Source organism: Heterodontus francisci, chromosome 4, assembly GCF_036365525.1.
Source record: "Heterodontus francisci isolate sHetFra1 chromosome 4, sHetFra1.hap1, whole genome shotgun sequence".
NCBI classification, from domain to species: Eukaryota; Metazoa; Chordata; class Chondrichthyes; order Heterodontiformes; family Heterodontidae; genus Heterodontus; species Heterodontus francisci.
Window position 1 is genome coordinate 122318841 of NC_090374.1, and position 27312 is coordinate 122346152.

General features: G+C 40.1%; 1 protein-coding gene across 4 annotated transcripts in view; it reads right to left on the reverse strand.

Moving 5' to 3' along the window:
• Positions 1-27312, reverse strand: part of ptch1 (patched 1) — a 98213-nt gene that overhangs the window by 12153 nt on the left and 58748 nt on the right. For 3 of the 4 annotated variants that reach the window (XM_068030089.1, XM_068030088.1, XM_068030086.1), the window contains 8 exons: positions 22948-23066; positions 21431-21836; positions 19303-19615; positions 9451-9593; positions 7796-7979; positions 4354-4634; positions 1894-2031; positions 468-610 (listed from right to left, as the gene is read on the reverse strand). In XM_068030089.1, the coding sequence (XP_067886190.1) occupies positions 468-610; positions 1894-2031; positions 4354-4634; positions 7796-7979; positions 9451-9593; positions 19303-19615; positions 21431-21836; positions 22948-23066 (1727 nt within the window). Of the gene's footprint in view, positions 1-467; positions 611-1893; positions 2032-4353; positions 4635-4960; positions 5094-7795; positions 7980-9450; positions 9594-19302; positions 19616-21430; positions 21837-22947; positions 23067-27312 lie in introns of those variants that run through there. The other variant, XM_068030090.1, reaches the window with a different exon arrangement.

Consider the following 27312-nt stretch of genomic DNA (forward strand, 5'->3'; position numbering starts at 1 on the left):
GCATTACTGATCTGATACTGAAGGGACATATTGGTCCACTGCTGCTCTTTTCCCCCCATCAACTCCTTCAAGCTGGGAGCTTTGATTTTGGTAGTGCACCTACAACATCTGCATCTTATACTCTTAAAATTGAGGATGCTTTGATATAATGTTATGCTGCAATACAGCACATACAAGTTATGATAAATCAATCATTCTATTTCCAATGTTAAAATTACAAAGCACATTGACCTTGGTCCTTAGGGTCGAGTTAACAGCAAATGAGTTAAAATGGTCTCAGTGACCATCATATGCACATTAATAAAATGTGTTTTTCCAATTAATTACCAGAAATAAAACATCAGATCAAAGTGCCACTGACAGAGCAATACAAGATTTAAAAAGAAATAGCCATGCAGCTCAAAATTAACACGGACAGTGAAGAACAGAATGTCTGGTACTAGCCGTGAAAATGCAAAGCTTCTTACCTGACAATGAAGTCAAATTCAGACCCAGCAAGCATGAGAACCCCGAGAAGCGTTGATACAGCCCCATCTAGCACAGGTGCAAACATGTGCTCCAGGGCAAGAACTGCCCGCCGATTCTTGTCTCCAATGGCAGTTAAAAATGCCTGCAGGCAATAAGATTAATACAATCAGAACTCGTGTACTGGAGGAAGCTCATAACGTCAAATCTATAAAGAACTACCCAACGGTTCCTCAGCTGTTTTGATTCTGTGTAACAGACTGAATATTTAAAATTAATTTCAACCATGCAAGCAAAAATGCCTACTCTTTATTTAACAATATTTTATGCAAAAAAAGTGGGATATCCAAGGATCAAAAGATAGGGATTGAAGTTACACTACTTTTCCAGGGTATCTGGGGCTCTTCTGCTGTAGTCATAGCAGATGATTGGGAGGACCCGTGTGTAAATTCAACCCCAGTGTCTTCATATCTTGCAACAAATTTGGTATTTCAGATAAGAAAAAAAGATGGCAGCCAATCAATTGATACACTTTTGTATTAATGGTTACCCACATAGTTGCTCCTCAAATCCTCCATCTGTAAAGCTTTACTTTTTCTCAACATATGAAGCCTAATTTAAATTTATTGCTATTTGTGATTTCACGGTGACCCATAATGATTTTCTTATGCTTGCTATAGATGTCTTTAACTTTAAAGTTTATTTTCAAGATGTTATTAGATGCTTCACTGGACAAGTCAGTGTATAAGAACAGCAAGTTTCAAAGGGCCAAATGGCCTTTTCTCATCCTAGTCTTTTCTGATAGAGAACATATATTTGAACAGTCACATCATACTAAATTGAATATATGCCAACAGACTCAGACTCCTGGAAGTACTGTATGAGCAAGTGCACAACAATTACACCAATATATTAACCAGAACTGTGATGCTATTTTTGTTTTAAGTATGCATTTAAACAACACCCATTTAATCTCAGTGTAGGAAGGGCATTATTTCATGATTTCTTTTAGTACAAAATATTTTTAATAACCTTTTTTTAAAGGTGGACTCCCTCCAGGCATGTTTCCAGATGTTTGCTGCTACACAGTCATAAATATGATGCTTTCCATGCATCTTATATGTAGCTTCTGTACTGATCTACTTCAGTCGTGTTCAAATTAAAATATCAATTAGTTACCTGAACATAACCATAAAAAAAACTTTTGCCTTGTACCTAAATGAATTAAGCCATGACCAGTAACTGTTCTATTAACATGTAATTAATACAAACAATTAAAAGGACATTGCCTCATAGATCTTTAGGAGTACTCAAACCTTGAAAATATGGTTCTGCGTTTTTTCTCAGAGTGTTCTGGAGGAAAGTTGTGTGCATTTCTTACATTCCGCTTTGACAGAAGGAAAAGTGAATGAAGGTCATTTTACATACCAGAGCAACATGAACGGTGAATTCCACCCCTATTCCAACAGAGGCAATGAGGATCACGACAGGAACTGCACTCAGTTTTATCCCGATGAGGCCCATCATTCCAAATAGTTCCACAGTCATCAGTGCTAGGACTAATACCTAAATGAGGTTAAAACAATTGATCACTAATTATGTCAAAATAAGTTAACTTGCTATGGCAGAGAAAAAAACTAAACTAATTTTGTACAGGGAGTATCTTCTTACAACAATGAAGACACATACAGATTTATTTCTAGGTTCTTCAAAAAGAAAAACAGTGAATTTTAAAGAAGTAATTTGAAACTGTTCCAGGAAAAGGCAGAGGGCAACAATAACTCTACTTTTCTATTAGGTAAAACCTATTACTTTGTGTTTGACAGGTACTGATGGAATTCTCTGCATGAAGCAGCTGGGCACCCGTTAACACTGCAAACACTAAGTACAGTGTTCTATAGCAAACATTAGCAAAAATTTCAAAATTAGGTTTCACTCTCATTCAACAACAATCTGTATTTATATCACAGCTTTAACCCATGGCACTTCACAGAAGTGTAATCAAATAAAAACTGACACTTAGCCAAAGAAGAAGAGATTAAGAGGGTGACTAAATGCTTGGTCAGAGGTAGGTTTTAAGGAAAGTCTTCAAGGAATAAAGAGAGGTAGAGAGGCTGAAAGGTTTAGAGGGGGTGGGGGGGGGAGGTCCAGAGCTTCGGGCCTAGACAGCTGAAAGCATGGATGTCGGGTAAAGGGAGAGGGGTAAGATGGTAGAGTGCTCAGAACACAGACATCTCAGAAAGTTGGGGCTGAAGAAGGTTACAGAGATAGCAAGGGGTGAGGCCACGAACGGATTTGTACACGAGGATGAGAATTTTAAATTTCAGGCCTTGGTGGACCGGAAGCTAACGTGGGTCAGTGAGAACAAGGATGGCGGGTGAATGGGATGGTGTGGGCTAGAATACAAGAAGCACAGCCTTGGATGAGCTGATGTTTATGGAGGATGGTAGGCCAGACAGGAAAGCATTGAAATTGTTCAGTCTGGAGTTGATTAAAGCATGGATGGGGGTCAGCATCAGATATGCTGAGGCAGGGGCAGAGACGGGAGATGTTAAAGAGGTGGAAGCAGATGGTCTTTATGATGGAGGAGATATGGAGTCTGAAGCTCAGCTCAGGGTCAAATAGGAGGTCAAGTTTGCAAGCCTGTTATCATCAGTGAACACGAAGAAACTGACATCATGTTTTCGGATAATGTCACCAAGGAGCAGCAAGTAGATGAGTAACAGGAGGGAGCCAAGGATTGATCCTTGGGGGACTTCAAAGGTAACAACGTAGGGCTGGGAAGAAGACAATGCAAGAAATTCTCCAGCTAAGATTAGATAGGTAGGAGTGGAATGAGGCGAGAGCACTTCCACTCAGTTGCAGAAAGCTCGAGAAGGATGAGGAGTGATAATACACCATGGTCAAAGTCATACAGGACATCATTTGTGACTTCGATTAGTCGTTTCATTGCTGTGGCGGGGAAGAAACCTGATTACCAAAGTTCAGAAAGAAAGCTGAATTATTCCAAATAGTTTTCCATGAATCCTAAGTAAGTGAAGAATGGCTCTAAGGTAGGCCAAAAGCCTCTGAAGACTAAATGCCATTATCAGCTGATGAGTTTCAGATTACAAGGACCTCTTCATTTCTTTAAAAAAATGAAGGATTGGCTTGGTTGCAATTTAAATTAAACATTTAAATTTGAGGCAAAGTTGTGACTTTTTATATCTAGCTCCAAAACTTAAAAAAATGCTCGTAGCAGTAACTGATAAAAGTTTGCAAAGAGTCTAAATTAAGTCTTGCAATGAAACATAGAAAGCAAAAGCAAAATATTTTTCTTTCAGGTCCTGACCAAGCAACCTTTATGAAAGGGATCTTTGCAGTCTGGTGTGAAAAAGCTTTAAGCTTTAATGAAATTTGAAGTAAAATCCTAAATCACTTGAACACCCCATCCAACAAAACACCTCGCAGACTAAACATTTCTCTTCATAAAACATGTTTACTTACACAAAGTTTGCAATTCAGTCTCAGTTAATTGGTTCACATCTGGTATTATTTTGAACAACTTCTAACGTTTTGTGCAATTTTACTCTTATTCTGAAATTAGTCAAAGCAAGAGCAACAGTATCTTGCAAGATTTTTGTAACAAACATTTAGAAAAGTCATCTAAACCAATAAAAAGATTTTTTTCCTTCAAAGTTCTTAAAAACTTGAAACTAACTTTTAGGTTTTTTTATCCCCAATGTTTAAATTTTCACTGTCGTCATCTTTCCAAGCCGAATAAACATTTCAGGAATGATGTCACAGGCATACCCCACCAGAGGCCCAGACATAAACAAAACCTTCCCGACTAAAGAAAGAGCTATACCAAAAGGAATTCAGCATCAACAAAGCTCCTTATAAACTTACAATGATCCCAGCCGTCAACGGGTTCAGGAGGAAAAGAGCACACACCAGAAAAGTGCAAGCCAAGACCACGCTGATGGCTAGCAGCAGCCAATGTCGGAGCCCAACGTATTGTTCCCAAAACAGGAATGGGTATCCATTTGGATAACTGGCAACTCCTTGGTTAGTAAAGTTACTGCAGATATTTCTGACTTTTTCAATAGCCTCCACAAAATCTGACGTCTCACGCAGTCCATTGAGGTAGAAAGGAAACTGGGCATATTCAATGGGCTCAGCTGCTGGAACTGAACACAAAATAAAACAATTTATTTTAAAAACTACTATCTTCATCTTATACATGCAGTGAGATAGTGGGAATTATTCATAAGTAGATTTAGTCTGTTATTGTATATCAGAATTAATGAATAGATAAATGTTTCTTAAACCTACAATGAAACAACTGTCCTAATGGTTCAGACCAGAATGATCCAGAATGGTCAATCCTTAACCTGTGCTGAGTTTGCTGAACTTATCTAAGCAGCAGGGCTATTGCAAATTGGCAGCGAAGCTCCTGGGATGGAGAAGGGAAAAGGCAGCGACAAACTTGCTCGTGATCATCACCCACTTACTCCTGACGGAAGTGCCCATGTAGGTGCACTGCGTAGACAGAATTAGGCTTGGTTGTAATAACGCATTGGATAGTCAGCAGGTATTCACTGTAAAAGGCTCACACATAAATACGATCACTTTGAAGGAGTCAGCACCTCCAGGAGGGAAAAAGAAATAAATAATCAGAAATTGAACTTCGGCCGGTGTGCAAAATAGGTGGTAGCCAATTAAGAAGGGAAAATCGGGTGGGCTGTCACATGGGCCTGCAACCAAATTTGAATTTCACCCCCAATATATCTTTTTAATCAGTAGTACTGTGCTAACTAAACTGCTGTAGTAAATGTGACAACCTTTATTCTGCTATTTGATAAAACATTAAAATTATTGAGGGAAAACTTCTCATTCAATGAAGATATCTGTGTTGCCCCAACAAACTGAAAAATAGAACAATCTGCCAATTGGAATTGAAGTTTAATATAAAAGTCATTATGTTATAACTTCCCCCCCAAGAACTATAATACATTGAACAACTAACCAATTATACTGTAAGGAAAAGGGCTTCTTGCTAGTCAAATCATTCATTTTATCCATACCCAAAATAAGTTGCACATGAACAGCCTAAATTAGTTAGAAAGCAATTCAACAAATACCCATATAACAATCAGAATATTCTGTAACTTATTTACAGAACCACTGTTTGAGTCCAGATTAGAAGTTTACATCTGGGTGGCCTCAATGGCATAAAACTAAAGAATATCCAGAGCTAATTAACTGGTGAAACTTAATGTGATCATACAATATAACAATGAAGCCTTTGTTTGAAATAAAAATGTAAAATCTCTACATCTGTAGGTCCAACTGTATTTTTCATCGAATGCCTTTCCTTTCGTTTAAATGCAAGACTTTACCAAAAAAATCCCAACAAAACCAGTATTTAGTTTTTGCTGCTGTGTGTTCCAGACCCTGCAGGTTCATTCAACTGACTTGCTAAACATGATTTGCCCTATTATAATCTCAACTATAAATTTTCATTAAGACAAGACTTGGCTGGCTGCCACCAGGCTCCAGGGTTTGGAATACAGTGAAGCTTCATGATCCAATCACATTTTCAGAAGCCCACTCCACAGACCAATAACTTCAACTAGCATGCAGTCACATAGCTGAAACCTGAATGGAAATTAAATCAATCCAAGTTCCCTCCTTGAGACATAAAGGACCCCCTCCTGGCCAATACTCAACAGAATTATTGTGATGAAGCACAGGTGTGCAACAACCCACATACTGGTATCATATCATTGACAAATGGGTATGGAAAACCCTTTGCAGTTTGTGGAGGAAGTAAAATATGCTCTTTTTCTACTTGAAATAAAAGGAATTCTAGAAAAAATACACACGTAATATTTTCCCTCACTTATCCTTTAGCTTTCTTTTTGTGTTGGGGAGAGGGGTTATAAAGAATTTCAGGTATATTTTTTAAAAAATGTTTAGTTAGTGACACCAGAATTATTTCTGTAGTACTGTAATTCGGTATATTCATTTTAAATAATCCAAGTATAATAGGTATTATACTGCATTTGCTATACTATTGGTAAGAATATAAAGTATGTTTTTAAAAAATACTGTACTTGAAAAAAAATGAGTTTCTAGGTCATGTTTTGCTAGTCTTAGTCCAATTTAAAATTTCTGACCTTCAGCAAGGCTTACAAATTACTCTTACCAAATGCATATATGCAGTTTTGTTTTAGATGTAATTGGTGTGATTGATGCAATTCCAGAAACTCATTAATAAATTTCCAGTCTAATGTAATGTAAATTACAACCATTGATTTTAAAATTTTTTAAAACTGATTTTCACTGATAAAACCCCACATTTTTCCAGGTTGCAGGGTTTTTAAAATGAGTTTTGGCGCATTTCCCATTATCAAAACAAGAATTCTCCTTGGACCCAAGGGTCTTGAGATGAGCAGGTGTCATGGTGAGTGACATTACACATGTTCTGTGCATACTCATCAAGTAACATGTGGAATGATACCAAAAGCACAATGTGCTAAGTAAAATCGGGTGTGGTGTAAAACATGCAGCTAATCTGATCCTGTAAATTTCACACAGAGCGCGTTAAGTTAAAATTACCCTTGTGATCCTCAAGAATACTGGAAACTTTAGATATGTCAAGAGGAAAAGAATCTATAAAATGGGTAATCCAAGGAGTTCATTGTTTTGCTGCCAACCCGTGACCCATGGAATTGAGACTGTTCAACTGCTTTTCATTAAATACAGAATAAAATGTTTCACTGTACTGGACCCTACAGTGCAGAATTGTAGGGGGCCTGAGATATTGGCATGATTGAAGCTAGATATTTGCCTTCATGAAATCCCATTTTATATGTTCTAAAGCACAGCAAATAGAAATGCTTCAGTTCAATCCTTATAAAATACAAGACAAGTTAAGATTATATACGTACGCGATAAGGTACAATTGTGTGGAGTGCATGATAAGGTAAGATTTATATCGCACATAAGACAAAACTGTATGCAGTACAGTACGTTAAGATTGTATTGGGTAAATGATAAGGTAGGCTTGTGTAAATTACATGGTGATGTCAGAGAGTGATGCTCAAAATAAAGACTGATTTTTACTGAGTTTCGGAAAATATACCCTAATTTTTGAACTCTGATTTTTCCCTGTTATTTTAATTTGGTTTTGATGCTAAAAATAAGAATTCAAAAGCACACCATTTTTTAAAAACTGTTAATAAAAACTGTCTTTCAAGATCATTAATTACAACCATGCCAGTGAAAGTACTTTAGATTAAGAAATTAGACACAACAGGTAAGGAAGGAAAAATGGTAAACTTACTTCTGAGTGCAGTTTCTGGCCTGTCATCTGCCTTGTCATGAACCCATTCTGGAGGGTGTGGCCGGATGTTGGCTTGAGAGGCAGCATAGGCCACAGGATCATTACTGACCCAGGCTGTCAGGTAGATGTAAAAAGCATTTGGGTTGATGATTCCATCAGCATTCACTAGGCGCTGTTTAGTCAACTGCAACAAGATGAAAAATTATTCAGAATATAGGGGTATTTTTGCACCTCATTGCCACAGGGCAAAAAAGGAACAACTAAATATAATGCTTAAGGAAAGCAATCTTGCCTTCAAACTTCAGACAGGGAATGAATCACAACCAAGTTTTACTGCAATCTGAAGCTACAAAACATATTACAAACACTTCACTTTGTAGCAAGTCCTCTTTAAGAATTTAAGTATCCAGTGTATTGTGTATTATATATAAACAATATTAAAGTTAGAATAACAATAAAAAAGAAAAAAATTTGGCAGGAGCTCCTGTGCACGTCTGTACGCAGTTAACCTCTGTTGTTAACACTGAAGGAAATGCCACCCAGCAAATGGAGGAGAGCTATAAAAATAAAACAACATCTGTACAAATTTTGCTAGCACTTGCTTCTCCTGACCTGTGTATATTCGGAACATGCACCACGCCAAGAAACAGACAGAAGCAAGATCCAGCCTGGGTCACTGGGGGGGCAATCATCTTTGGAGTATTCATCTTGGACAGAAAACAGCATGCACTGTAGTGTCAAAAAGAGCTGCCAATTTTTATACTTTTTGTGGGGGGTTGGGAGGGAGGCGGTGGCTGCAAGACAACGTTAAATGAAATTTATGGAAAATATGTATTTCTTTTAAGCACACTGGCCATGCTCCCATTTCTGGTCTTTTTTTTTTGAATGAAATGAAACACAATTGTGACAGGAGTACAAAAAAGATTTCATTCGCAGGCTCTGGATTCAATTAATCCACAGGATGCTCAGCAACTGTATGTCTTCAGCTGTATCTGGAATCAAACAGTGCAGCTAGCAACCCCTGTGGGCATGGCACACTTTTCTCCCTCCCAGGCACAGGAAATTACATCAGAAGTTACAGTCCAACACTTGGTCCCACAAGCTACACCTAGTAAAGAATGAACTACTGTATTTAAAGCTTACCAGTGTAAATGCTCATTCAGGGTAACTCTACATCAGTATTTTGTGTCTTAATTTTTTCAGTGTTAACGGGTATGCTGTAGTCTGCAGTAAACCAACATGTTTTACACCACATAATAACTTTAAACAATGTACTCTGTAAAACTGTCATCTTGAATATGGCGGGAAAGGTTGAGAATAAGCAGAACTACTCTCAGAACATTATTGATGGTATTCTGCCAAAAAAAGGAAAAAAAAAGACAAATGGCTTGAACGAAAACCTAATTGCTTTTTCAGTGCTCAGTACCATTTCCACTGAGACTTCACGTTTGTACTGAAGGCAGACAATAAAAAAATTGTAATTCTGTAACCTTGTGCAGAAGCCTTGTGGAGAAATAATATATTACTACAAGAGGGGCCACTAAAACGTTTGAGGAATTTTGGGTTCACACTCAGCAACTCAAAAGACAAAAAGAAATTCAGCTATTTTCTCACTCATCAACAAAACAGTTGTTGATGTCTAAAAAAACTCTTACCTGACTTAAGTCAGTTGGTCTATGCCTATTGCCAGTCTGAATTAGCAACTTGTATGCCAGAACGCCATCATCAGACCCATTTTTGTAACTGTTGTGAGTAATCTTCCCAGCTTGCCATTCCCTGTCAAAGGTATCTTGCAGACCTGATTAGACAAGGGGTTTTGAAACATTTTGTAAACAAGAAGTAACCTGGAATTCCAAAGCCTTTGTTACCTTTCACATACTGTATTTAAATTTAAGAACTGGCTTTACAGAATAATAGGCATATATCACAAATAATGGAAAAATGTATGAAAGTGTGGGACAACTTTCCGTAAAATTACCTTCTTTCTGCATTTGCAAATGGATTCAGATTTTTGCTGAATAGGAGTTTATTCAGTTTAAAAGAAAAAAGAAATAAATCATGTGCTGCATCACTGAGTCATATTAGTCATGAACGTCAGAGATTTGATTCCTATTGAAAATGGAGTGGCCTGCCTATTTGTATTTAAAAATTGCAGCCGGTCCTACAAAGCAGCGCAAGACCCTGATTTGTATATGTAAGCATACCCACCTGAAACAGATGTTCATACAGCTTGTCCATTTACAGGTTCAGCTGAAAATTACACTAACAGGGCCTTGTGCACCAATGGGACAGCTGTGGTGGCATTCCTCACCACCAAACTTGAATTTAGATTAGATTAGAGATACAGCACTGAAACAGGCCCTTCGGCCCACCGAGTCTGTGCCGAACATCAACCACCCATTTATACTAATCCTACACTAATCCCCTATTCCTACCAAACATCCCCACCTGTCCCTATATTTCCCTACCACCTACCTATACTAGTGACAATTTATAATGGCCAATTTACCTACCAACCTGCAAGTCTTTTGGCTTGTGGGAGGAAACCGGAGCACCCGGAGAAAACCCACGCAGACACAGGGAGAACTTGCAAACTCCACACAGGCAGTACCCGGAATCGAACCCGGGTCCCTGGAGCTGTGAGGCTGCAGTGCTAACCACTGCGCCACTGTGCCGCCCTAAATTGCTGGCCACTTGTTTTTTTAAGAAAAGAAATTAGCAGCTGGCAATTGAAAATTGCCCCCACAGCATCCCAAGGCTAAAAAGGGGAAGGTTAGTCAGGATTCATGCTCCTGATCCCTATTTAGCAAAAACTACTCTAAATTGCATTTGTACAGAGACAAAATTAGAATAGCTTGGGTTTGACTATGATGCTGCTTGTGTTGGACAGTTTGTGGATTCACTGTTCGGCTTCATGCATGAAAATTGAACGATTATACGTGGCATTAGAGGGCCACTGTTGCCCTTGGACCTGTAATCCACCAGGAATGACTTTGTTATGATGAAAATGTTGATGCCTGTAGCATTATTACAAGAAATGTGTATGACAGATCCTGATAAGTCGAATAAGGGCAACTGCAGATTTTATGGGAATCTTGGAGAAGAAATTCCAGTAGAATACAGACTGTTGGGCAGAAAATGTGTTTTAAGAGACACATGATATTAGGTAGGATTTTAAAGAGGTCTTTCAGTGCAAATTGGTACCACAGCAAGTTAGTTTGGTAACCTGCTGTGCTCACAGTGGCGGGCCTCAGGTTTATGACTGGGATTCTGCTTGCTATCTCAGTTGGAATGTTTTCAAAAAAATGCAGAATAATAGCAAGGACTTCCTTCTTCCCAAAAGAACACTGAAAAGTCAACGCATGTCACAGTGAACCTGGTGGAGGGAGTGGGTAGTGGGGAAGGCTGCCTCAGCCATCAAGGTGTCCATCCTTTAGGTCAGGGGTCGGTGGTTGACAGAGAGTAATATCTCGGTTCATTTAAAAAAAAAGAAAAATGACAAAAGCAAAGTAACAGATTAAGAAAAAAGATCTATTTAATTCTTTTTGTATCAATTTTTAGAAGAAACATCACAACAACTTACATTTAAAAGTATTCTAAAAAATGTGCCAAGGTGCTTCACAAATAGGTCTAAGTAAAATGGATGCTGAGCCAAAAAACAAATAGACTGGGGAGGGTGACTAAAAGCTCACTTAACAAGATGGATTTTGAAGAGCTTTACAAAGAGGGAGAGAGAAAAAGGCATACACAGATTGGTGGAGAAGTTTACGGATATGGTCATTCTTAGTAATTCAATCCAAAACCCTGGGGTCTTAAATTTTGCTATGTGAATAATAACATACAAATGTTTAATATATCCTTATAAAATTCTTATACTGATATTTTACTGGAGGTGTTAATCCATTGCTTTCAGGAAGTTAATACCTCTCTTAAAATAGCAAGAACAGAATTACGCTAAAATCACGCAATGTAATTTCAAGGCCATTGCTACCAAAGTATTTATACTCCCCAAAAGTTTAAAGACTGCAAATTTAGAAACTAGAGGTTCGATTTTAACACAGCCCACCTGGCAGAATTGTTAACCAATGTGTTCCCACTCACTCCTCCCACCCCCCCACCATTTTAACTTGACTGAAATTAGGCACGGGAAGGCTGCCCACTGAGAGGAATGGGGCCCAATTTAAACTGCAATATTTCATTACAATGGTGTCATCAGGCTTGCACGCCATTTTAACTGTAGACTGACGAAAAGCCGCATCGTTTTGGACCTGTTAATGAAAGTTGGCAGCAGGCACCATCCTGGACACAAGAGGCCCAGATAAGTTTTACTTTCTTTTTTAAAGGTTCTTTGTGAACCAATGGAAGCAGAAGTGCTCCTCCTGGCCTCACAAAGATGCTTTGGGCTTCCCCATGATCTATGATGATCCTCCGCCTCGCTTAGCTTGCCAGGGGCGAGATAAATGGGTCCTCAGCAGTGACCTAACTGCCCCAGACCCTCCACTGCCTTGTGACTCTTCACTCCTGTCAACCAACATTGCTGGTGTTCCCACTGCGTTTGGGCAGGAGTCAGTGTCGGGTCTCACACAACAGCGATATGGATGGTTCACCACCTGTTTCAGTCCCACTCCCCTGAATTCCATGCCAAGTTAAAATCTATCCTTAAGTGTCTTTAAGCTCCATGCTTGTTTCCTGGTTTGAAGATGTAGGTTACAATAAAACCCTGAATGTGAAGCCTGTAACTATGTACAGTATGTGCAGTGTAGTCACAGCAACCTTTTCTAACAGTAATATTACACAACTGAATTCCATGGAACAGATCGGAGGAAAATGTGTTCAGCACAGACAGAAAACACTATAAACACACAAGTTAAAAACTAAAAGGAATTCAGCCATTCCTTGAGCACAGCATGAGTTAGCACTGTGTCCTCAATTCATTCCATCTGTTTGACTTGGGCAGCACTTACAAGTCGTGAGATCTGCTGCCAGCACGTGTAAAGATCACAGCCAACACTATTCATTCTCAACTGCGATTTTCCTCTGCACCCTTTTAAAAGAGCACGGAAGATCACTAGCTGTTCCAAGCAGGTAATTTGGATCAGATTTGGAACAGGAAGCCACAACCCTGTACAACGAGCCTCTGTGTGAGCAGATGACAAACCGCATACCCAACATTTAGACCCACCTCACAGCTGCACTGAAGCTGTAATCAAAACCATCATTACCGATCTGATAGGTTAACTACAGCTGTAAGGAGATAAGGCTAAAGAAGCCAGGCACAAATACCATTGCCTAAGGGCTGAGCTTGCTCATTCCAGTTTGGAAAAAAACTCCCACGTAGACCTGCAGACATCAACTTAAAACAAACTGGTTTGAAACAATGGCAGCAGCTTCAAAAACACACACAGCACACCTGCCAAACTTGATGCACATTCCCAGACCTGCCTTGGAATGAAGAGGAACCAATTTGTAAATACCACCTAGGTGATTTCGAAGCACTCCAATCAATGTGGCCTTGGCTTGCACACATGTTTTCAAAGCTTAGCTTCCCTAAGGGCGCATGGGCGGCGCAGTGGTATGGGCGGCACAGTGGTTAGCACCGCAGCCTCACAGCTCCAGTGACCCGGGTTCAATTCTGGGTACTGCCTGTGTGGAGTTTGCAAATTCCCCCTGTGTATGCGTGGGTTTCCTCCGGGTGCTCCGGTTTCCTCCCACATGCCAAATACTTGCAGGTTGATAGGTAAATTGGCCATTAGCAATTGCCCCTAGTGTAGGTAGGTGGTAGGGAAATATAGGGACAGGTGGGGATGTGGTAGGAATATGGGATTAGTGTAGCATTAGTATAAATGGGTGGTTGATGGTCGGCACAGACTCGGTGGGCCGAAGGGCCTGTTTCAGTGCTGTATCTCTAAACTAAACTAAACTAAATAATGATCATGCAACTGGATTATCTTCTAACCCATCAACACAAACACCCAATGCCACTGCAGTAATGAACTTTATAACTGACCAATAACAAAATACAGCACTTTACAGAATTTTACTTTTAACTATGGGAACAGACATTTTTGTTTTATATTATAATAGAGCACATAGGATGCAAAATGCTTCCAAATTTGAGTGTGAAATATAACAGAAAAAGACTCAAAATTTTTCATGCTGTCCACTCCAGTTCTTAAAAGAAATCTTCCCTTTTCTCCCAGTCACTGAAGGAGCCTCCTGCTACAAGTCACTCCTCCTTGCGCTTCTGATATCTACCCAATGCTTTGCTTTGGGATCAGACTCTGTGATGAACTGCGGGCAGGATTTCCTGATCTGGTAAAATCATCACGATACAGAATTCCTGCTGAAAATCACAGCAGAGTTCAAAGCTGGGGAGCAAAGCAGTAGCATCAGATATAAGAGCCAGAAGTGGCAGTGAGAGGTGGAGCAGAGTGATTTTGGGGATATGAATGGGAATACAAATATCATGGTGGGACAAACTAGGAGCAGGAGTAGGCTAGTTGTCCCCTCGAGCCTGCTCCGCTGTTCTATAAGATCACGGCTGATCTGTTTGTGAACACTACCCCACTTTCCTGCCTACCCCCGATACCCTTTGACTTCCTTGTTTGTCAAGAATTTGTCTACCTCTGCCTTAAAAACATTCAATGACCCTGCCTCCACCGCTCTCTGGGGAAGAGAGTTCCACTGACTCACGACCTTGAGAGAAAAAAGTTTCTCCTCTGTCTTAAACGGGAGACCCCTTATTTTTAAACTGTGCCCCCTAGTTTTAGTCTCTCCCAAAAGGGGAAACAGCCTTTCAACATCCACCCTGTCAAGTCCCCTCAGGATCTTATATGTTTCAATAAGATCACCTCTCATTCTTCTAAACTCCAACGAATACTGACCCAACGCGTCCAACCTTTCACATAAGATAACCCTCTCACCCCAGTAATCAGTCATGTGAACCTTCTCTGACTGCTTCCAATGCAATTATATGCTTTCTTAAGTAAGGAGCCCAAAACTGTACACAATACTCTAGATATGGTCTCACCAATACCCTGTACAACTGTAGCAAAACATCTCTACTTTTATATTCCATTCCCCTTGCAATAAACAACAACATTGCATTTGCCTTCTTAATCACTTACGGTACCTGCATACTATCTTTTTGTGTTTCGTGTACTAGGACACTCAGATCCCTCTGCATCTCAGAGTTCTGCAATCTCTCTCCATTTAAATAGAATGTTGCTTTCCTATTTTTCCGGCCAAAGTGGACTTTCCCACATTATAATCTATCTGCCAACTCTTTGCCCACACACTTAACCTATCTAATTCCTTTTGCAGACTCCTTATGTCTTCTTCACAACTTACTCTCCTACCTATCTTTGTGTCATCAGCAAAGTTAACAATCCTACATTCTGTCCCTTCATCCAAGTCATTGATATAGATTGTAAATAGTTGAGGCCCCAGCACCGATTCCTGTGGCATTCCACTGGTTACAGCTCGCCAACCTGAAAATGATCCATTTATGCCTACTCTCGGTTTCCTGTCAGCTAACCAATCCTCTATCCATGCTAATATGTTACCACCTATACCACGGGCTCTTATTTTGTTTAGTTACCTTTGATGTGGCAACTTGTCAAATACCTTCTAGAAATCCAAGTACACCACACCCACAGGTTCCCCTTTATCCACGTTGCTTCTTACCTTCTCAAAGAATAAATTAGTTAAACATGATTTCCCTTTCACAGAACCATGTTGACTCTGCCTGATTGCATTGAGATTTTCTAAATGACCTGCTATAACCTCCTTAATAATAGAATCCAGCATTTTCCCTATGACAGATGCTATGCTAAGGTAACTGGCCTGTAGTTTTCTGCTCTCTGTCTTCCTCCTTTCTTGAACAGAGGAGTTACATTCGCTATCTTCCAATCTGATGGGACCTTTTCAGAATCTAGGGAATTTTGGAAAATTAAAACCAATGCATCCACTATCTCAGCAGCCACTTCTTTTAAGACTCTAGGATGAAGTCCATCAGGGCCTGGGGACTTGTCAGCTTTTAGTTCTAATAATTTTCTCAGTACCCTTTTCCTGGTGATGGTAATTGTTTTAAGTTCCTCCCTCCCTTTCAACTCTTGATTCACAATTATTTCTGGGATGTTAATTGTATCCTCAACAGTGAAGATAGATGCTAAAAGACCTGTTCAATTTCTCTGCCATCTCCTTATTTTCCATTATAACTCCCCAGACTCACTCTCGAGAGGACCAACACTCACTTTACTTACTCCTTTCCTTTTTAAATACCTGTAGAAACTCTTACTATCCGTTTTTATATTTCTAGCTAGCTTTCTCTCGTACTCTAATTTCTCTCTCTTTATTGTTCTTTTAGTCATTCTTTGCTGTTTTTATATTTTGTCCAATCTTCTGACCTGCCACTACTCTTTGCTGAATTGCACACTTTTTCTTTCAATTTGATGCTATCTTTAACTTGCTTTGTTAGCCACGGATGGTGCATCCTTCCCCTGGAGTCTTTCTTTCTCACTGGATTGTATCTTTGCTGAGTGTTATGAAATATCTCTTTAAATGCCTGCCACTGCATCTCTACTGACCTCTTAGCCCAATTTTCCAGTTTACTTTAGACAGCTCTGTCCTCAAACCCTTATAATTATTCTTATTTAAGTTTAAAACACTAGTCTTAGATCCACTCTTCTCACCCTCTAATTGGGTGGGGCCTTTCTGGCGTCAAGGCCCCTGGTGGGCCTCTCCTGGAAGCATTTTCCGGGCCCCCCCACCATGCCCCCTAACGGGTAAAATCCAGCCCATACTTTCCAACAGGGGTCACTGGATAGTGATCAGAGGTAGCCCCTGGCTGTTCTTTCTCCTTCCATAGATTAGTGGTGCTGAGGCAAACTGTAGCAACTCAGCGTTGCAAATGGTTTGGCTTAGTTTCTGCAGTTGGTGATCTAAGATTAATTATTCAGCATGTAATATGCAATTATTTACAATATGTCAAAATCATGCTCAGTAATTAACGGGACAGGCGTTTGATATGTCATTCCTAAATAATCCACTATATAAGAACTAGTAAACAAGCAGAAAATCAACAATTTTGTTCGCCCCCTTCAAAAAATCCTATAACACTCGAGTACAAATTACATTACGCTGTACCGTCCACTTGCCTACATGATGATTCATGAAACTTGCAGTTTTTTGTATTAGGGCAGATGTCACAAACATTCTCTGACTTTCCCCCTTACCCTCTTCCAGTGGGAGAAACAGCCTCCATACAACTCTCTCCATTTTGAATGTCTGAATTTCTTTTCTTCTACAGTAAGGTTGAAATTATTTGCTTAGTTGGAATGGTGAAGCATTTCTAGTTTAATCATGCCTTGCTGTGTACAATTTAGGAGGGAATATAAAATCTTCAATCCATAATAAAGGATAGTCCAAGGGCCAAATGCCTAGTGATAAAACTTGACAATTCCTTCCCAGTTATCAGTTACTCCATTAAATACATTCAAAACATAGTAAGATATAATGCTGAACGTTTATAAAGCTCTGGTTAAGCCCCAACTAGAGTACTGCATCCAATTCTGACCACCACACTTCAGGAAGGATGTGAGGGTCCTCGAGAGAGTGCAGATTTGTTCCAGTGATGGAGGATTTTATTACAAGGTTAGCTTGGAAAAGCTGGGCTTGTTCTCTTTGGAACAAAGGAGATTGAGGGGGGATTTAATCGAAGTGTACAAGATTGTGACAGCCTTAGATAAGTTAGACAGGGAGAAACTGTTCCCTTTAACTAATGATACAAGGACTAGGGGACAGAATGCAAATTTTGGGCAAGAGATGCAGAGGGAATATGAGGAAGCACTTTTTTATGCAGCGGGTGGTAATGAACTGGAACTTGCTGCCCATAAGTGTGGTGGAAACAGAAACAATAACTTCAAGAGGAAGTTTGATGGCCACTTGAGGGAAGTAGACTTGCAGGGCTACAGGGATCGAGCAGGGGAGTGGGACTGACTGCATAGGTCCGAGAAGAGCTGGCATGGACTCGATGGGCCAAATGGCCTCCTTCTGTGCCATAAATAACTCTACGACCAGCATAACTAGATGTGGGACATTTATGCAAATGTGACAGGAAGAAGTAAAGTACTTTATAACTGCAAGCCTTGAAAATCCATAACTGGGCTTCCACAATAACTTCAATGGAAACTAGGCCAGGATCAAATATAGAGAGTGCCGATCTAGCACTAAACTATCTGGATGACTTTTCAAGGATGAAGCATCTACCTAATCCAAATAAGGAAATCATCCTAGGGGGGATAGGAGGTCAGGGACTGTGTATGTCAGGGCCTCAAAAGTATCCAACATACGATTGGCAGAAATATACCTGGTCAGACAATTTCCTGATAGGGTTGAAAATGGAGAACCCCACAGAGAAAAATTACAAAAGGGGCCACAAGGAAGGTAAATATAGTTCTTTCTGGGAAAGATGTGGGCCTGACACCCCTTGTCTGGGCCACTTCTAATGGACTTTCCAGAATGTTTCGAGTAGAGGGTGCCCTAGATGTGTTTCTTGTGGTACAGAGGACTAGCACTGCAAGGCAAATGAGGATACTTCCCTTGACTCCACAAATTCTGGCAACTCAGATGCGGAAGTTCTAGGTGGAGCCTCTCAGCACTTATACCAAGATGTGCCAATCCCTTGTGGATTTTTGGTGCCCAATACTCCCCAAAAGAATTTGATTAAAGTTTTAAATTACCGATCATAGCCGACCTTTCGATTTTTGAAAAGGCCTTCCTTATGATTTTACCGAATGTAAATGGACACTGTTCACAAATTGTTGTTCTGTAATTTGCACTCCAACAAAATTTCATAACAACTATGCATCAACAGCAATTGCATTTACATTGTGCTTGTAACATAGATAAAACATCCCAAGGTGGCACAGTGGCGCAGTGGTTAGCACAGCAGCCTCACAGCTCCAGGGACCTGGGTTCGATTCCGGGTACTGCCTGTGTGGAGTTTGCAAGTTCTCCCTGTGTCTGCGTGGGTTTTCTCCGGGTGCTCCGGTTTCCTTCCACAAGCCAAAAGACTTGCAGGTTGATAGGTAAATTGGCCATTATAAATTGTCACTAGTATAGGTAGGGAAATATAGGGACAGGTGGGGATGTTTGGTAGGAATATAGGATTAGTATAAATGGGTGGTTGATGTTCGGCACAGACTCGGTGGGCCGAAGGGCCTGTTTCAGTGCTGTATCTCTAATCTAATCTAATCTAATTTCACAGAAGCATAAACAGACAAAAAAAAAATCAATGAAATGTATAAATACCAACCTGAAGTTCCTGTGCAGTATTGAAGAAAAGTTAATCAATACACACTTGCAGGGGCCTGCTGTCTGCAGCTGTGTAATTCTATTAGGTGCTTTTAAAAAAATTAGACAATATCTAGTGTATGTATAACTTTTCAGCTCATATACCCTAATCTTATAATTTAAAAATAAGAGGAAAGGATTGCTATTCTTACCTTGTAACCAGTCATGAAAGTAGTGCAGCCACATATTTGGAAGTTCTCCATTATCTTCCAACAAAATGAATTTCACATTTCTGAAGCTTTTGTGGAGGTAATACAGCAGGTGTTGAGCATTGGGATAGTCTGTTTCTTGTTTAGTTACAATGTACATATTGTAGAAAGAGAAGTATTTAAACTGTGCTGCAATGAAGTCATATTCTCGCGTATCACGAGGTACAATGTCCGTAAGATCCAGTCCATCTCTGACTGTTGTAGTTCCATAGAGACTGATCCCAAGTAAACCCAAAAAAAGAAATGTGACCACAATCTGTGACATAAAGAAAAAAGGAACAGTCAGGTTAAGAACTGAACAAAATTAACAGGGCTCAAACATGGAGGGAACTGGGCAAGATTAGTGAAGAAAGCACTTGGTGATAGTGCAAGCAAATAATCTATCATGAATGAATCAGCACCAATGTTAATTGATAAGAAATCTAATAAGTGATGTTCATAGATGATGAGCAGAGATTATTTTATCATTTTACTGTAGTTACCTAGCAGGTCTTTACACCAGATATTAAACATTAAAACTTACATTTTTATGTTACTATCATTTTACAAGCAAAGACAAGGTATTGAAATATATCTAAACTATATGCATTTTTCGGGTGATTATGTGAAGTGTTTGAAGAACATTAGCTGGTTATATTTCTCCAAATGTAATAGGCAAATTCTGGTGATAAGCAATGGCGGAGATATTTTCTGCATAACAGTAGATTTAGATTCCTTAATTATAAATGATCAGGTATTTCAGACATATATTGTATATAGGGCATGAGAGGTAGATCTCCTGTAGTATTACATACATGAAGTCAAGACCAAGTACAGTATTCAGATCAAGCAGGGTGAGAGGTGGAGAAAGGGGGAGGGGGATGAATCAGGAGGGAGATTGGGGCTAGCGGGTGATGGTAGAGGGGAGGGATGAAAAGAGAAGTGTCGAGTGGAAAAGGGAGAGAGGAATGAGTAGTGGGAGTGGGTGAAAAGGTGGGAACACAGCATTTATAGATGGCTGTGCTTCAACTTTTTAAGCGAAGCTGTGATATTTTTGTCTGTGACATTTTTACATTCACTTTAATGACTGTTCAAAATAATTACAGCTTCAAACGAACTTCCATTCGGTAAGGTGAAAATGAGAGTTTAATGCAAGGAAAACCGCAAAACTATAAGGGCACTTGTGGCTAACATTATCATTGTCTTTTAACATTGTAAAGGCCTATCATAGCACAACCTATAGGTATAACCGGTAGTGCAGGTACACACTGCCTCTTTTAAACTGAATTTTGCAATGGCATTGCCCAATGTAGGAGTTCTCCATGCATGTGGAAATGAACAATGTTTTTTATATTACAGATACATAGAAATTTAGGCACAGAAGGAGATCACTTGGCCTATCATACTTGTGCCAGCCCATTCCCTGTCCTAAGTTTTTATTTTTCAAAGATTTATCCATTTCCTTTTTAAAGCTATTATGGATTATGCTTCAACTGCTGTTTCTGCTGGGGCATTCCATGTCCCAACAACTTTCTGTGTACAAAAAAACTCACTTCTCCCTTTATTCTTCTGGTAATGATGTTAAATATACACACATTCATTAGTGATTTAAGAACCATACGCTTTACCAACTTGTCCTCCCAGTAAAGATTGGTATCTGAACCTCTAGGTCTTTCTGCTCCTCTACTCTTTATAGTGTTACCATTTAATACATATTTCCCCCTCATTCCTCTCAAAATGTACGCCTGACATTTCACTGCATTAAATTTAATGTGGCAGCTATCTGTCTAATCTCTCAGCTTGTCTGTCTTCCTGAAGTTGCTTACAGTTCTGTTTACAATTGCCCCTATTTTTGTACTGTCTTCAAATTTTGTTATTGTGTCCCCAGAGCAGTTGCAAAGCCCACCTAATTTTGACTGGAATGAAAGGTTGGATGATCCATTCTGCCAAGTTATAGCCCAGACTGCAAAGTTCAAAATTACACCTCACGTCTACCCAGAAGGTTGAATGCTAATACTTAGTTATGACATTGCTTTAAGTATTACTTCAGCTAACAGTAAACAAAGTAAAGAGGTTTGACTCCAGTACTCACCTTCGTTGTTGGCTTTAGCAACAGTGGTGCATAATGCTTCTCAGCAAAAGAAGAGAGAGTCCATTTAGTGCAGGGTGGATCTACACAGTTACTGTTGGGGTTTGTAAACTGGGAGAGGAGATCCCGTGTTGAGCTGGCAGTCTCAGGGCTCTGAGAGCTAAGTGAATCCTGTGTGGTAGGGGTGACTGGCTGAACAGATATCTCAGAGCGAGGCTCAGCAGTTGTATAATATGCCTGGGTGTGGGGATTGTATTCTGTGCGCAACTGGACCGTAGACTGCATGGTAATTTGGGTCTCGTGAGTAAAGTTTTGATTGATGTAAGGTGGTGGTGGTTGGCAAGGATGGTTGTCATTGGTATCTCTATATGCTTGTGACTCAATCTGAATCACTCGGTTGGCACAAGGACTGAAAGAAAGAGAAGAAACATTTAGGTGACGGTAGTGCAAAGTTCACACTCACTTTAACCCTCTGTGTTGATCACTGCTGCATCTCATTGCTTACATCTTTCATTTTGCATGGAATCCAAGAGATCACCAAACATGCAAATAAGTCAGGCTCAGTACACTGCAGTCTGGGCTTTTCCATACGTACAATGGAACAGGACAAGATAAAATCCTGTGTTTTATCCTAATCAGCCTGACATGAAACTCACTGAAGTGTTCACTGTGGGCCATCTCAGTTAGAAAAATAATGTACAGAACCAAGAAAGATTCTCCAAAATCTGGCCCCTTTTCTAACCTACTGCAGACCAGCAACTTTCCCTTTATAGCCCAAGAACAATGTGAGAGGCACGCAGTAATCTCCCATCCCATCAGCATTATTGTAATAGGAAGCCTTAGCAGTAAACCTATAGACCAATACCACTCACCAAAACTAGACCCTGGGTCATCTGTAATCTAGTATGGGGAGATTAACCACCAGTTACTCTGTACCTGTCCACCATGCACGCCAGCCTGTTGTAACAAAAATCAACTGTAACACTAAAATCTTAGCTATTATCTTAGCTAGTGGGACTAGGTGAGTTGCTCTTGCAGAGAGCTGGCATGGACACAACAGGCCAAATGGCCTCCTTCTGTGCAGTAACCATTCTATGATTCTATTACTCTGAATTTCTGACAGCATTAGTGACTTTTTTTTTCCAGTGTCAACAAGGAATCCTATAAACTTTTCAGATCAGTATTATTAAACAAGTATTTTGTAAAATGGGATGACAACTTTAAGTATTTAAATATGAATGGAATTAATCAATTCTATTAAAATCCATGGGAAAATCTGTAATTCTCTCCTACAGACCATAACTTTCTGATTTATCTTTTACTTTTTCAGGGGCCAAGAGAGTTTATTGCTCTTCAAACAATTCTGCTTCTAGTAAATTATCCAGTCAAAAAGAGCCATAAAACTCATTCTTATCCCACTTCTCAAGAAAAGCAGTGCTGCAAAGCCGTGGGGTCTTTTATTCACATACCACAGAACCTTTAGGAGATGTACAAAAGTCAGCTTTTCAGTTGGCCCATACCTTGTAAAACAGCAGAGGATGTCGAGCCTCCTGTCCTCCCTGCGGTAGAGGTCCATGCTGAGAATAGCAGGGAAGATGAGCAGAACCATGGCAAAGTTAAATACCACAACAACAGCAGCCTAGAAACGAAAATGAAAGACAGCCCATTTGAGAAAGCAGAGAGACAAAGTAGACTGTGGACACATTGCTGAAAGTACCTTGACACGTAGCACAGCATCAAAAAAATTTTTAACAGTTGCCTTTAATAATTTGAGGAAGAAAAAAGGTTTATATTAATCTTTGAAGGGCAATTCCCACAATTACTTAACATAAATTAACAAATAAATTATGTTAAATCACAGCTCCTTTTGAAAGTTCTTTTTAGCTTTTTCACAAAAGTACTGAATGTTATTTTGTAAATAAGTAAAACATGATTGTCAATTTTCTAATCAAATGTTTTCATTAAAAATCTCCATTCTACTTTATTTTCCAGAAAGGTGAAGGATTGCCTTTGTTTTGCCATGTTTTGCTCACAGATTTAGTGTGCTTCACCCAAATCACCGTACCCCTTGCCGTTTGTAACTTATATGGCATTCATCAAAAAGAACAAAGACTGGGATCAACATTCCATGTAGTAATGTGCATTGCACCACAACTAAACAATGAGGATAGCAGTGAGAGGCTAGCACTAGTGAAAACAGCAACAGTGTCTCTAGAAATCTGTGATAATAACTTCTTCTTTCATCATTCTGCAGGTTTCCTAAAGTGTATCTCAGAATCATGTTTACAATCGTGTGTTTTCGTGGCTTTTGTACGTATAAAATTATATTTCTGACAAATGTATTTAAAAAGGCAAAACTGTTAATTATAATGAATGAACTGTCTGTTGCTTCAGCAAAATTCTTGAATTTTAATTTTTTTTTTCATTTTGAGATAGATATTTTGCAACGCTAATTCAAAGAAAAAATTGTTGCGTAAAATCTGTCAAAAATGCTTTCTGAATGAACATACAAACTCTGAAAATAAGAGGGATTAAGCTTTAAGGACTACGTAGATTGATTTGTGCGTGATTTCAAGCAAAGCATCCATTCTCATTTTTTTTTAAATCAAATAAATCAAACAATTCAAACATGCATCATCAATAGTTCTTAACAAAACTGGTTACTGCATGTTAAGGTTAAAAAGAATGAAAGCTTGTGCGTGAGATGCACAAAGAGAAGCCAGCATGACTGGTAGGTAGGGGCCCAGTCCAAGGTACATGCTGTATACGCCATTCCTGGTAGACCACCCAGAGAGAATGGGTGTAATGCATAGCCAAAGGTGATGAGCAGATGATGAGGCCTGTCATCCACAGTTCCCACCTTACTTCTGCCTGCTTGCAACTCGGCTAGATCCTCCCTTTGTTGTCCTTTTCAATACCCAGTTCTAAACTGCTGCAACAGCTTTTCTTCAGAGCGTAATTCTATTTATCATACAACCAAGACAGGGGTCTACAAAGGTTAAGGAATTGGGGAAGGGGGGGTGGGGGGCTATGTAGGCCATTCACTGCACTTACTCAATCTGCCACAACTGTGCCAAGGATTTTTTTTCTCCTCCTCAATACACTAATATTTTCTAACAAAACCTATTCATACTATATAAATAAATATGCATACATGTATTTAAAAGTACTTTGTCCAGTCTTCTTAGCAGGCCTGTGCAAGTTTCACAAAATTACCAACTTAGATCTGATTACCTGAACATATACTACCACACTGTTTATCAACTGTGACACCAAAAGCTGATCAAACCTAGATTTGTTACTCAATCAACAATTCAAGAGGAGAAAACTATGCCAAATATTCCAAGCAAAATAACAGGAAAAAAGGAAAGAAGAAACCGTTGACATGCAAGACTGAAAGCAGACTGCATTTGCAAGAGCTAATCAGGAAACCATTTATTCTCCCTCAGCGGCTGGATTGCTTTACAGATACCGGGCCTCAAAAGACATGGACACTTTGATAATTATCTCACACTGTCTTAAGGAAAAGGTCAAAGTCAACTCCCTATTTGAACACATAAATCAACTGGAATTATTTTTTTCATAGAAAAAAAGTCAAACCAAAATGAAAAAAAATGAGGAGCAATCTCGTTCTGTTTAAAGTTGCATTCAATGCTAAACTTCTGCTTGGCAGCCAATCAAATCAATTTGAACAGGTGCTTTGGGAACTCAAACTTATATCAACAAGGGAGTTGGAAAAGTGAGAATTTGCTTCTGTACATTCTATTTTGACATCCCTTTCATGTAAGTATTTAGAAATATACAGTTGTCCAAATATTTTCTCACCCTCTCCATTTAGAAACAACTACTACTGTAACCAAATTGTCACTTCTCGCTTCAAGGTGCCATCTTTATGGTTGTATTAGCTGCTGGAATTATTATCCTAGGTATCAAGAAAAATTACAACCCTTCCCTTCCGCTGGGGAGGTTACGGGTCAAGCAGCATGAAAAATGAGTGGAGACACAGGTTACGTAAAGCAAAATTACTCTTTTGAAACAGTACAGTTTATCTGTACTGCAGAGGTTAGCTGACCTCATATTGTCTCCATGTTAAGTTGAAGCAATTATGTCTCCAGTCAGCAACATTGAAAAAGATCTGCCTTGATTTTTCCAGTATCAGCTAGCCTGCAGCACTTATCTTTTGATGCTTTTGGGTTTGGAAAAATGCTACGCAAAACAAAAAAAAAATTACTTATTATCCATGCAGTTCTTGCACACATTTACAGGGGTGAATTTTATTGGGGCGCCGCCATCTGCGGCGGCGCCCTCTGAACTCAGCACGGCACCCGCATTTAGCGGCTGCGCAGAGCCCCTGCAATATTACGCGCGGGGGCTCATTAGCATCACTGTGCTGAGCCTTCCCCCCAATACTACGTGGGGAAAGGCAGGACATACAAAGGAACCCTTTGACAGTTGTGCAGCAGGTGCTGGGGCCCTATTTAAAGCGCCCCAACACCTGCTTCCTGACAGCTGTCAAAGAATACTTACCTGACTGCTGAAGAGTGGGGCTGCTGTCAATCTGGCAGCAAAGCAGAAAGTCCTGCAGAAACTCAGCAGGTCAGGCAGCATCTGTAGAGAGAGAAGCAGAGTTAACTTGTCCAAGTTCACAGACCTGAAAGTTAACTCTGTTCCTCTCTGCACAGATGCTGCCTGGCCTGCAGAGAGACCCCAGCATTTTCTGCTTTGCTGCCACATACTTACCCTGCTGTGTCCCAGTGTCCTGTGAAGTTGAGATCCTCTTCTTGCACTCAAGTGTAACATTCCTTCTTGTAGGCATGCTGCTCCTGGGTGAATAATCTTAAATTTGCACATTCCAGGATGAGAGACTTAAATAGACCATAAAAGCTATTACAGAGGTTTACAGAGAACACACTGACACAAATGGGAACGCATGGGTGTCACAGCAATGTAAATAGGTCTTTCACTAAATGTCCCTCACCGACATATGTGTCATTTTCTCTGTGCGAATGATGTGTGCCAGCATAGAGTCATAGAGTTATACAGCACAGAAACAGGCTCTTCGGCCCATCGTGTCTGTGCCGGCCATCAAGCACCTAACTATTCTAATCCCATTTTCCAGCACTTGACCCGTAGCAGGTGCCAATGTCAAATCCCTTTGCACCGTTGGCCCTTCAGAAGGGCCAACGTATGCAATATCATTGCCATGCCACCATTACTCATGAGCGTCTCCACGGATGCAGTGACATGGACATTTGCTTAGTCAGCTGCTGCCTCTAATGGTTTACACAGGGATGCTGCAGATGTGGACTGGTGCACAGCAGATGAGCGAGGATGATGTGTGGCTTGCAGAGCTCATGTCAGTTCCTATGGAGCAGACAGCCTTTGTCTGATAAGCCACTTCCATACATCCCCAGCTCACTGCTAGCCCTGCGTGCAGAGCCTGGGTGCCATCTGCCCTCCCATGCGTCTTTCATATTATAGGTCCTCAGCGTCCTCATAGTCTGAGGAGGAATCCTGTTGACGTCTCTCATCATGCCAGGCCTGGCCCCTATTGAGTGCGTAGTTGTGCAGAGCAGCAAAGAAAGGAGCTGGCCTTTATGGCCCATAGTACAGGGCATCATCCTATCCATCCAGGCATTGGAGGCACTCTTTCAGAATGCCGATCTCCTGCTCAATGGTGGCTCATGTAGCTCAGTGGCTGGCGTTGTATCGCTCCTCTGCAGGAGTGGTGGAGTCTCTCAACGGTGTTGGGAGCCATGTCTGCAAAGGATAGCCCTTATCTCCAAGAAGCTACCCCTCCATCTGCGCCAGTTCAGTGAACAGCGGTGGCAGCTGGGACTAGCGCAAGCCCCAGGTGTCATGGCAGCTGCCTGAGAAGCGGTCAC